At 29.4% G+C, this 13,403-nt stretch overlaps 1 protein-coding gene across 1 annotated transcript in view; it reads right to left on the bottom strand.

The window, feature by feature from the left end:
- LOC143228381 (extracellular matrix organizing protein FRAS1-like) overlaps positions 1-13,403 on the bottom strand; it is a 206,217-nt gene that overhangs the window by 20,233 nt on the left and 172,581 nt on the right. Inside the window, exons 60-66 of the mRNA XM_076459646.1 lie at positions 9,402-9,485; positions 8,739-8,918; positions 6,805-6,928; positions 5,907-6,049; positions 3,125-3,290; positions 1,842-1,855; positions 421-597 (exon numbers count right to left, since the gene is read on the bottom strand). Coding sequence (XP_076315761.1) covers positions 421-597; positions 1,842-1,855; positions 3,125-3,290; positions 5,907-6,049; positions 6,805-6,928; positions 8,739-8,918; positions 9,402-9,485 — 888 coding nt within the window. The remainder of the gene's footprint in view (positions 1-420; positions 598-1,841; positions 1,856-3,124; positions 3,291-5,906; positions 6,050-6,804; positions 6,929-8,738; positions 8,919-9,401; positions 9,486-13,403) is intronic.

Genomic DNA, 13,403 nt, shown 5'->3' with positions numbered 1-13,403 from the left:
ACAGTCAATAAGTTTAGTTTTGTACTAACAGCGATAATACCTTAGCAATGAGAAAAAAATAACTACACTATTTCAGGTATTTTGTATATTTTTAATGAAGAATGACATAAAATGTTTGAGCTTTAAAAAAATTGTAACAAATGATGTTCACATGCATACCATTCTTTCAGTAAAAGGGTGTAATTGGAAATAAAAATACTTGCAAAATAAATTTAAAATTTTGGGATAAGCTGTTTACAATATGAACCTTGATTTTATACCTTATGTGTACATATGCTTAACAATGAAATGGTTCATTTACCAAACGTCTCCTACACATTGTTAACTTTAAGGAGTTAAATAATATTAATATGACTATTAAAGGAGATTACAGAAGTTGGGATTTTAGTTAGTGAAACATGTAGCACATAAAATACTTGCCTGAAAGTCTGATGTTACAGAGCCTCCACACAGGTCTATCAGTTCTGTCATGTGATACCAAGCATCAAAAGTCCACACACAACTTTTCAGATCTAAGTGTTGGTATAGAGACAGGCTTTTTGGTTCTCGTACATTCTGATCAAACTGATATGGTCTGTTGAATCCAGGGCCTTGAAGCTGTTTGTAACAATGTGAATTCATCATTTACCTTAACCTCAAAACCAAATCAAAAAGGTAATCTACTTAATATAGATCATCACAGTAACAATGGAAATGAATTCATCATTTACCTTCAGGATGACCTCAAAACCAACATCAAGGGTAAGAGGTAATCTACTTCAGTAATAATGAACTCTTGAGAGTAGAAAAATTTCAGTATTTAGGATACTCTAATTATTTGTTATCAAACAGCAAAATTAACATCTCTTCATTAACAACTTTCCAAACCAATAAACTTAAAAGTTGAAATAATATTTACATTAAATTCCAATAATTAATTCTAATACATTATTTTTTTTAAATCCAGCATTGATCTTAATATGAGAAAGATGGGTTATTCATAAAGCAATACCACAAGCTAATGTGCATATTATAAAAACTCAACTTGTTCAGTGTGAATTAAATGTGTATATATATTACCTTCCTAAAACCATTGATGAAAATTATCATTTTATTAGTTGATTCTTGTCCTTTTCATAACTACATATCTCCATGATGTGGTTGTCCTCCAATATGAGCAAACAAGTTGGAGAAGTATCTTTTGCAACAGTTCATTTTATAAGCCACACAAACTAGCATATGATTTTTAATGGTTTGACTTTACATTCTTTTTTTAAAGTTGAGATCGCTACTTTTTTTTAATATAGGTTTAAGTCCCGTTACTTCATTTAATGTAAAGGTTAAATGTGTCAGTAGCATATGTTGCATGCTATTATTTTTTTAGATGTGCTTTAAGATTGATAATCCAGTGTGATTTGGTATTCAAATAACAACAAAAGCATGTAATGGTGAATAAAAACACATTTAAGGCCATTCTGAAAAACAAACTCATGTTACCATTATTCTAGTAACCAACTAAATTAGTTTTGTTGTCTTCTGTGGTATTTTAAAATTAAAATGATATGTACTATTGAAGAAATACAATATTATTAATACTATAATAAACATCAATCATGACTACCTGTTGAAAAGCTGGTCAGCAAGTGTCATTAATATGACACTTCCAAACAATTTGTGGACTTTTTTTGTTTTTCATACATTGGACTTTAACCTTGCTTGTTGTGATCTTCATCAATGAATTTGTGAATAAGCTGTCCCTATCAACTATGTGACAAAAAACTAAGTTTGTACAAGCATGAAGTTTTAGTTCTTTCTTCAACATACCAGCTGAAATGGGTCCGACATGGCCAGGTGGATAAGGCACTAGACTCATAATCTGGGGTCACGGGTTTGAATCCCCATTACACCAAACATGCTTGCCCTTTCAGCCATGAGGGTATTATAATGTTATGGTGAATCCCACCATTCATTGGTAAAAGAGTTGCCTAAGAGTTGGCAGTTGGTGATGATGACTAGTTGCCTTCCCTCTTGTCTTACACTGCAAAATTAGGGATGGGTAGTACAGATAGCTCTCATGTAGCTTTGCGTGAAATTCTAAGCAAACCAAATGATCAGCTGAAATACCAACCTTGAGTTCTCTGTTACAATTGAAATATTGCCAAACACCAGTAGGTTATCCATGTGTATAAGACTTTTTTTTCCATTGTATACCAGTGTAACATGAATTCTATCAGCTGCTTAATAGTAGCTGTAATATTACATAGGTTGAATAACACAATGAAAATTTAATACAATCAATTCCAAGTACTATATTCATCTATTTCTATTTGCCAGATACAAAGGTCAATGATGTTGAGATAGAGTAGCCCTAGCTCTAAAACTTCCAAACTTTTATCTGTTTGAAGAAGTGGAAACAGGTTGACTTGCATTTTATGATCACCCTCCGAAAATAAGCACAGAAATTTTGCAAACCTTCTTTGAATTTCTTATTAAAATTCACTACTGATGACAACCAAAGAATTTTTCAATGGTCATACAATCACATATTTTAATAAATGATACAGACTATCAGGATGCAAAGTTTACTGAAGTGTTTGTCAGATTATGGCACAACAAGTGCAATTTATTACCATATTATATATATATATATTATTATGGCAGAACATTCCAGGGGTATATAACTTGATAAAAAAAGGAGAATGAAATTGTTCCTGATGTTGCCTTAATGAATAACATTTTGCAGTCCATGCTTAAACCCATGACGACGTGTGATCAAGTTATGTATATCTTTCTCACCTAGCTCTATCACAAAACAGAGTAAACAGGTGTTAGTAATTCATAACATGACATTCAGTTATGGAAGTGTGTGCTTAACTATTAAAAAATGTCTAGAGTAAAACTACAACAGGGCAGCTTTATAATTACAAAAATAAATGACTCTCATATAAACATTAACAAAATGATGTTTCACCATTTCACTCACCTAGTAACAATAAACATACACCAGTTAAATAACCCTATAATAAACTTCTATAAAGAGTAGTACCTGAGCACTGTAATTATTTGGTGTCTGAAAAAATAATGTCTTATTTAAAGAATCTTAAGACAAACTACTAAAGCAAAGAAGGATATGAAGGTTACTCACCCAATGGCTCCAAAAATCCATAGTTTAATGAACCTTCTAGTTCATTATTTTGTAAAACAGGTATAAGAAGGTTGGAGCAGACATGCTGTTGTCGATAGACTGGTTCTGTTAGCAAAAATCGAATATTGTGGAGTGGAAGAGTTGAAATTAGAGGTAGCATACCATCCTAGATAAAAAATGAGCTACTGTTAATTTAAAATAATATTAATTTATAAATATTCCTATGTAGTTTTATATAAAAGTGACTTGAATAAAGAATATAGAAACTAAAATTGAAGTACACAAGCATACATTGTTTCTGTGAATGAGAACAAACTTTCATCACAAAAAAGTAGAAACTGATTCAACAAGTGAGAGAAGGACTTCAACATAAACATTTAGAAATTGTTTTTATGAGTAAGTTTTTAAAAGACCTCACTATGAGAAAATAGAAACTGTTTATATGAGTGAAAACAAGACTTCATTATGAACAAAAAGAAACTATTTTCATGAGTGAAAACATGATCTCACCATGAACAAGCAGATACTGTTTCTATGAATGAGAAAAATGTATACTTTGTTTTATTCTAATTTGTAATGAATTAAAAATGTATAATTTTTTTTGCAATTTGTAGCATTATATCGAAAGATGTATAATTTCTTTTAGTAATATAATACGTAATGTTTTGTTCAATGACATTGAATAAATAATATTACTTCTTACTTATTTTTGCAAATGAATATATTGAAAGTGTTCTGGGTGAAGCTGAAATATATAAGCAAGATACTAAAATGAAGTAGAAAGCAATAGAAGGTAGTATCAAGTTGTCAGAAATGTAATGGGTATAGTAACAGAAATGTACCATGTTGGTATTTTATCATATGAAATTGGTTGTATATTGGCAGTTACATTGTATGATATTACTACATGGTAACAATGTCTCCACTAGTCCATACTTTTAAGTGAAAGTTATGCAAATTAACTGTGTAATCACTACCAAACCACTATTATTAATACATATTTTTGCAATTAAATCACTCAGCAAATGTGTAGATCAAATGACTGTATTGAACAAAATGTTTGAGCTGCTTGCAAGCACACCTAATGCCAAAGTTTCTTCTCATAATCTTACCTAATCTAACCTTACTTAACCTAATAATTTTCTAATTCTTACATTTCAGTTACTTTTATAATAGTAAATAAGAGAATATCCATAACAATAAAAAATATAACACTTACTACTGACCTCCTGTTTTTTGATGTTCATTGCTGATAAAACTTAAGCTTGCTTATTTACACTAATAGTACTAGTGTACCAAATAAATTTTTTATTTACTTAAATAAAGGACCTAAGAAAACAGAACAATAACATGGAAAAACAAAACATGTCTTACAGCTATCATAATATAATTGGTTTTTTACCTATAACATTAAAGCCTTAAATTTATTCCCATAACTTCTCAATCTAAACACCTCAAAAGAAACTTTCAAACTGAAGACAAGACATACAACACTGTACAAATATGTAACATGTCTGTTTGTTTGGAACTAAGCATAAGGTTACACGATGGGCTATCTGTGCTTTGCCCACCACAGGTATTGAAACCTGGTTTCTAGAGGTGTAAGTCCACAGCCATACTGCTGTGCCACTGGAGGACATGTAATATGTAATTTTATGGATTAAAATTTTATCTTTCTCTTGGTTATAATTAATTTGATAGAAAACTTTAGAGAGACATTGGCAATTTCTAAAAAAAAAGAATGTGGAAGATGGATATGATTTTCTAGTTTATGACTCCATAAATAAATACGATTGAAGGTTATAAAAATTAGACTTTGCCTTAATGATGCTTATTTTATAATGTGTAATTTACAAATAATTCTGGACTTCAGAGAGAGGTATTAAATAAATTAGAGAACAAGATTCACAATTCTCTTGCTACAATAGAGTAAGAATTCAGATATTTTCTCATAAACATTCAAAAATTAAAATGTATATAATATTAACATCTGGTGTATTACCTATATATTGATGCCATATTTATTCAAGTACTTTAATTAAATTTTGAATGTAACTTTTTAAAACTTGTAGCATGCATACTTTTGATCTTCTCACAGTAGGAAGGTTGACAGAAAAAAATGTTCATTTTTTTCTAGGAATAAAGTATTTTTGATGGCAAAAACCACTTCATAACATTTGTTTTTTGATGAGTTATTTCTTCAGATTTTATACTTGCCACATTTATATAAACATGTGCACCTCTGGGACTACTATGATTCATTAAATCAGTATCTTTCAGAAACTACAGCTTACAAAACTTTTTCAAAAAGTTGTTGACTGTGTGAAATGTTCAAAATCCTTCCTCTGACTGGAGAAACTCCTCAAATAGCCAATACAGTGAGAACAAGTACTGTTCAACATCCCATCCACACACCTCACAGTCACTGTTTGAATAAATTACATACAACATGTAGCCCACTGTTGCCAACATTCAACAGTTGGTATACAGCTCCTTTTCATTGTCCAGTATCAACTATTCAACATATTTTAAGATCAAACTGGACCAATATGTAGACATCTTGAGCAGACAGTTTAGTTTTTCACATTGGTTCATCCTTTGCTAATACTGTCATAAATATTCTCTAATGGTGTCACATGAAATGAAAAGCATAGTATCTCAATATCACCTCTAAGTATTGGTATGAGTGTAAGAAAATGATGACTTATTTAGACTGGAGGTGATTATTGATATTTTTATTGAATATATGCACATATTAATTTCCTTTTTCAAATTGACAAACCTGATGAGGAATTTCCACATGAATGTGAAGGCGATTAGGATGGTGCTTTTGTGAAGAATTAACATAACGCAGTGTAGCTACAAATGACTGGGACTGGAGTCCTTGGTAAGGCTGGCCTGCAGCTATTGGTGTGTGACAAATACCTAAAAGAAATTTAATGAAATACTTTTAAATTTACCATCTCTTCATCTTCATATTTTTTTTTTTTTACTGTATTAACTACCACAAATACTAAAACATTTTTGATACTATTTTTTTATCATAGTTCTGAAGATCAATTTACAAATTTTTTTTCAGAAAATTCTGAAACAGTCTTTATAAGATGGTAGTAACAAAAAATAAATACTGCTACTGAAGTACAAAAATGTAGACTGTTAAAAACATTTGAAAATACCAGTATTTAATTAATACTAAAACACATACATAATTCCACATTTTTAAAATGTTGATTAATCATTATCAAAAGAGAATTCTTGCTTTTTGATATATCAAGTGAAAAAATTCATTATATAAAGAAAGTCTCTTAAGACCTGTTATACAGTAATACACTAAAATATATTGTAATCTTAAAGTTAACTTTATATAAACATTAACTATTACAATGTTTGATTCAATGTTATAAGAATTATGAAATTTATGACAAAATCTGAACTGTTATAAGATGAACTATTTTAGTGTTTGCTTCACTGTAAATGTGTAGAAGAAATATAATGTTTTATCCACTATTAAACAAAGTATATATTTTTAAACATAATTGACTATGAAATAAGAAATATTTCAATTTTTGTGTCATTCAGTAGCAAAACATCAGTTTTATAGTGTAAGACTTACTGTTACTATCATTTATACTTTTTGTCCTATAAAAGTCATTACATTATTCTTCAAAGTAATTACTCACCATTATCTATACCAATCTGAACAATGTTACTTCGTAGGGGTACTCCCAAATGACCAGTAGCATCCTTTGGTTGAGCTGAGCATCGAACTAGGAAACGGCGACTAAAATAAATGCTATCAAGCACCTTTAAAGAATATTAGGAGACAATCTATTTATTATCATCTACTAAGAAAACATTGAAAGAAATTAAAACAAATTATTTCAGGTGACTAGAGTAAAAAAAAATCCAGAGTAAGTTCACATTACCACAAAACAATTAAAACCCACAACACATTAACAATACCTGTGGCAAATAAATAAACACAATGTTTCAAGTGTTGAGAATCAAATTAAAGTCAACTATCACTTATGACTGCAAAAAACAAATTAAAACTTATTAATGAATTTAAATGATGAAAACAACAACTAAAACGCATAATACATTGAGGAACTTCAAGTAATTTCAGGTGATTACAATAAAAATTAAAACCCAAAATTTATTTAGATTAACTGAAATAAATTAAATATTTATAAATTCAGGTCATTTAAAAAAATTAAACCCAGGATGAATTCAAAAGGTTTGAAAAAAAACTAAATACATCTAGAAGACCTTTATTAAAGCAAACTAAAATCATAATTAATTCAAGCAATAAAAAATTAAAATGCAATTCAAGAGGTTAGATAAAAATAACAATATAATTTGGTTGATTAGAAAACAGTCTACAGTGTGAATCTTGTAAGAAAATGTGTGAAATATTTTGCATGTAAACAAAAAGAATTGTGGAAAGTGCATTCCACTGGTATCTTGAAATGGCATTAAGGAAACATTCATAAGAATTGTTTAATATTTTTGTAATAATGTTAGGTTACTGCAACTATATTCACAATGTGATTAGTTATACATAAATCTCTGTTGCAATGGCATCCTTCATTCAAAAGGAATGAGCTGAAAGAAATGCAATAACCAGATGGAAGTAGTAGCTGAGAACCTAGTCCTCAAAGAGCTGCATAAGCACCATCTTTACCATATGTTGGATACTTGGTGGGATAGTGTGTGATATATTAAACATTATATTAAAGTTCAATGACTCATGATGGAGTTAACACTTTTGGTTCAATGGAGCTTTTGAATCATCTGCCAATGGAAAAAAACTATACGTTATACATTACTAATATCTTCTACTAGTCATGTAGTAAGCCCAGAGTTATTACTACTATTTTCACGGTGTAGCTTTGCCAATATAAGCTATTATTTAAACTTAATATTTTATTGTCTTTCACTGCTAACAGCAAAATAACAGTTGTCTGTCCTATCCTTGTTTACTTAATGTTACTTTCATTAACAGTATTAGTTATACTGAACTTTGTACTAGTATATCAAATTTCATTACTTTTTATTTTGACTTACTGCTTATTATTAAACTTTTATTACAAAGACTATTTTATGTTCTTAGTTTAAATTATGTATTTTGGACGAATATAAATTTCCTAAGTTGGCTAAACCTCATGAGATATTGTTCAAATTATGGCTAAAAATATTATTAACAATGAAACAATCCTTTCTTATCTTTACATATAGAAACATAAGAAATGGAAAAGAAAATTAGCTATGCTGATTATCATGTTGAATTTCAGTTTAACTCTAAGCACACAGCCTACTTCAATCACTAGTTATTATTATTTACATACAACCATACACGATGCATCCCCATGCATTTACAGATTAATACACCTCCTGTAGTTCCTTTTAGAAATAAAATATTTTTGTGTATGTTACAGTTTTCCTGCAAACTGTTTCAAACACTAACTTTTTAACTACCAAGTAAATTAGAAACCAAAATGAGATTAAGTAACTAAAAATCAGAATGAGTTAAGATGATTAGAAAATAATTAAAAGCCATAATGAGTTAAAAAAGTTACATAAAAGTTGGTCAACCTAAACTTATCTTTAATACCATATTATGAGCTGAAGTGAAAAGAGTAGAATCCCTGACTGCTTCAAAAGGTGGTCGAGAGCCATCAACGTCTGTGGGAAAAGCCACTTCCCAGTTAAAATGAATAGCAGAATGATTAATCCCTGCATCTTTACACATTGGTCCAGTTAAAGTGTAACCAGGATAGTGAGGGTCACAAGGCTAGGAATAAGTAAAAGGAAATAAGTTAATTTCATAGCATCTTATGTATTTTGTTCAGATAAAAGTAAAAATCACAAATGTTGGTAAATATTGTAAAAAAAACATCAAAATGTTCAAGATGATGTATAACAGCAAACATTTTAAAAGGCTATATACAAAAATAAAAGGCTGGTAATAATTTAAAAAAAAAATTAAGATATATACATTTTTCTGGATAACCTCAAATTATAAAATACATTTCAGCCAATAGTAAATATAAGATCAGAGAGACTGTTTTCACTGACACAACCACAATGACTCAAGATACATACAGTGAATTAATTGGCTATTTATAAAACTGACTTTAATAATTTAAGCTTTTCAAAATTCGGTGTCATTTATAGCATGGCAAATTAATATTTTTTTTTTATAAATTAAGAGAGAACCAGAGAAATGGTGAGTAAGTCACCATAAACTCAGTTTAAGGTATGACAAAACACTTACTGTAACACAAATAACAGGATAGCCTGGAGAGGGATCAATCTTGGCTCCTTCTTCCACATTATCATAGTGAAGCAATGAAACAACCTAAATGACAAAAATTACCTAATGAAACTTAGAAAAAAAATGCATCTAAAATTGGTTAAGTAACTAAAAATAAATCTTAATATAAAAATAAAACCTTGATAAAAATGAAAAACAAGATACAAAGAAATAAGTAACTTTCTTTCTTGTGTTAAATTAAACAGGAGAAAACAAACACTTGCCAAATTAAAATAAGTTTATTGATGAAAAAAAAATATTCCCTTCACTGATAAAGAGCCTTGCTCAAAATGTTTCTGTATTTATTGTCAACTTTAATTGAGTGAGTTTTCCAGCTAGTTTGTTTCCTTCTAAATTTTTTAGTTTTATCATCAATACAAGATCACATTGAATTAAACAGGTTCAAGTACACTTTATAAAAAGTAAGAATTCTCTTTACAATAAATTAACAGCATTTCAGTAAACTTTATCAATAAGTCACCTTTTAAAAGAATCTAAGAAATATAATCAGTAATGAAAAATATCTTGCACTGAATGAAACTAGTTTTGTAATCTTGTTCCTAATAAAAATGAGCTTTATAGAAATTTTAAAAAGCTTCAATAATCCTACTCTTAAACTACAAGCTGACTGTTAAATAGAAGCATACAACTTTTTAAGACCTTGACATATTTAATACTTTTTTTTACACAGTGTGACACTCCAGGTTAATATATAGCATTGCTTATTAACACTAGTTTCAGAAACTCCACTGATGGATACACAACAAAATACTCTTAGATTCTCCAGAAATAATGTCCAGTTATCATGTTATGCAAACACTGACACGAGCACAATACAAGGATCAACAGTTACGTACTGCTCAGACCGAATTATTCCAAGTAGTTAAATCACATATTGCAGAATTCAAGTACACAGAACTCTTCCTAGCTGTGTTAGAAACATACTTTATAGTCTCTTGATGTGTGACAGATGACCACAACACCAGCTTAAATAAATAATCACATTACCTTGGAATTATACAGTAAAATGGTTATTTACTCAAAAGACAACACAATGTATAGTAGCTTTGCATTTATTCCAACCATTTTTAGGGTAAAATAGCAAAGTATTCTTATCAGCATAATGCAAACAAAAATAATACCATACATGATAAATATTATTATTATATACGTTATTGTAGGTTGTAAATGTGACACAATGACTTGTTGCTGTTCAAGGATCTGATAATTATGGTATGATAGTAATGAAATAGTAATAACGATCCTAATGGTGGAACTGGAAGATCTATACATAATTGTTATTCTTGATCTTGACAGTAATAATAAAATGCCACAATGTCTTAAAACATAAGGCTATTAAGCCATACTTGTCAACACATAATCAAGCCTGTAAAGACTGATTTATGCCATTAGATTTTAACACCTTTCTTTTGTGATGTCAATAACTTAACATAAATTGCATTTATAAATACATAAAAAATCAATATTCTGATAAAACTATTAACAATTTAAATGTCAAGGAACAATAAAATAATTTACATCATTTGAACATGTATATATATACCCTGCACATATAGCTATAAAATGGCAATTTTAGAACTATTTCTAAGGAAGTTAACTGGTAGGATGCTGTGTATATTCCAAGATCATTCTATACATGCTTGAAGGGATTGAAGTCTCATTTGCATATAGGCTGAATAATTCCATCTTCTTAAAAAATATACATTAATCAGTTTAGTAAGTAACACTAGGGGTGTGTTATTATTGATTAGGTTTAGTTGGGGCATCACCACATAACAGTATAAAGAAATAAAGGTTCCTAAAATACCATTTTACAGGATGTATGTGTTTATTGATGCTTATTTCTTCCAACACTATTTTCATTATTATCATCTGAAAATGGGATTTTATTCCAGAACATATCTGGTTGTAGTATGAAGTACAACTCTCTTTGAGAAAGAAAACTGTTCCACAAGTCAATAGTCCAATGATTATACCTTAGTACTATTGCTGGTAATCTGTTATGTGTCTCATTAAGAATGCAATACAACTCAATGAACACCTGGCATGTAAGCTGGCTTTGTGAAATCTGTTCCTAATTGGTTATGGCTGCAAATACTTGATTTAATCCTATGGCAGGTGTCCTATAAATGTCACAAATCAAAATCAGACAGATTCACCTACTTGTATATTGGATGTTGACCTGACCTGTCCAGGTGTCTATGCAACAGTTTCACTGGTTTATTAATGATTCCACATTCTGCTAAAAACATGTTTTGACACTTAGTCCATCAATAATACTAAGTGGCTCTCCACATGAGCAAATGATCTAAATGTGTCTTTAGCTGAACAATACAAAGCATTTAAACACTGGAATTCATTTCAAAGTGGCATCTGAATCAAGACTGTAAAACCATTTTATATATCACAAGCTGAATTAATAACAATCAGACATGTGACTTGCATAACAATGAACTGAAGGCAATGATATTTTCCTTGTCATAACTATAATATCATACAGGGTGGGTCACCTTTTATTGTTTTGTGCAGTGTATTTACAAAAATACAATAGTTTGAGGATACATTTAATCACAAACATTTTAGAAGTGAGAACTTGAAACTTTTAACAATGATTTTTACATATTTGGTTACAGTATGCTGTGGCTGATTCTGTAGAAAACAGTAACATCATCAACTGAATCTTATTAAAGAAATATTTTTCCTTTTCCACTGTAGAAAAGATCATAAATGACTCTTACAGCAAAAACTTTTTTTAATTAAAATATTTCAAACTTTTGTTAAATGAAGTATTACTTTAAATGTAATAAATCAGTTGTATGAGATCACCAATATCATTTACAGCAATATTTAATAAATATGTAAAATAGAAATATTCATTACATTTTATCAAGCCTAAGCCACTAAAACATCTTATGAGTATCAAAGTTCTGTTGTTCACTGTATTTTGTGCTAATACAAAATTATTTCAGGTTTTCAGGAAAGAACATACACATACGGGTTTTAATTCAAGTATATTGGAGATTTGTATCACAGTTACTTTGAAAATGCAGTCTGTCACAATGAGAACATGTTGATTAAACAAAGCAGGTCAAACTTGTGCAAATTTTAAACTAATTAATGCACATTTATCTCATACCACCAAATATTCTAACTATAGTAGTCTTGAATGAAAAACTGATGTTGAATATCAACATATTCTAACTATAGTAGTCTTGAATGAAAAACTGATGTTGAATATCAACATATTCTAACTATAGTAGTCTTGAATGAAAAACTGATGTTGAATATCAACATATTCTAACTATAGTAGTCTTGAATGAAAAACTGATGTTGAATATCAACCTCTCTCCACTCCTCTTACATTTATGTCACAACTAAGTTATTTTTTGATGAAAAGGAAAGTTGAGTAACATTATTATGATAACAATGCTTGTAATCTTTACATCAACAGTTGTCACACAAACATGGGGGACTGAAATAAACAATTAAATGATTTTTTATACAAAATATTTTTACTGAAATGTTTGTGCTAGAATAATATTAATGGATGCAAAAACAAGAGTGATGGAAATAATTAAAAACTTATTTGTATTATATGTCTTAATTTGTAAAAGAAATACTTTATATTATTATTATTATTATTAACATTTTTCCAAACTGATGATGTAGTTCTAGTAATATTTATCTCCTCTGGCAACATAGTTATTTCTCAATCTCCAAATTTCCACTCTTTGCTCATATAAACATTGAAAACGCTTGTTCCAGTCTTTTTACTCAAATATCTTGGGCAAATGCTAATTTGCAAAATTCTCCACCAACTTCAATTCACCTTCTATTTAGATGCTGTATATAAGAACCTCATTCCAAAAATGTGATCACTTTTTCAAGACATAAACCAGATTTCAGTGGGGAGGTAGGGCAGGAGAGTGTCAGCAGAGGAAA

The sequence above is a fragment of the Tachypleus tridentatus genome, chromosome 10, assembly GCF_004210375.1.
Source record: "Tachypleus tridentatus isolate NWPU-2018 chromosome 10, ASM421037v1, whole genome shotgun sequence".
Classification (NCBI taxonomy): Eukaryota; Metazoa; Arthropoda; class Merostomata; order Xiphosura; family Limulidae; genus Tachypleus; species Tachypleus tridentatus.
This window is presented reverse-complemented; position numbering and strand designations above follow the sequence as displayed.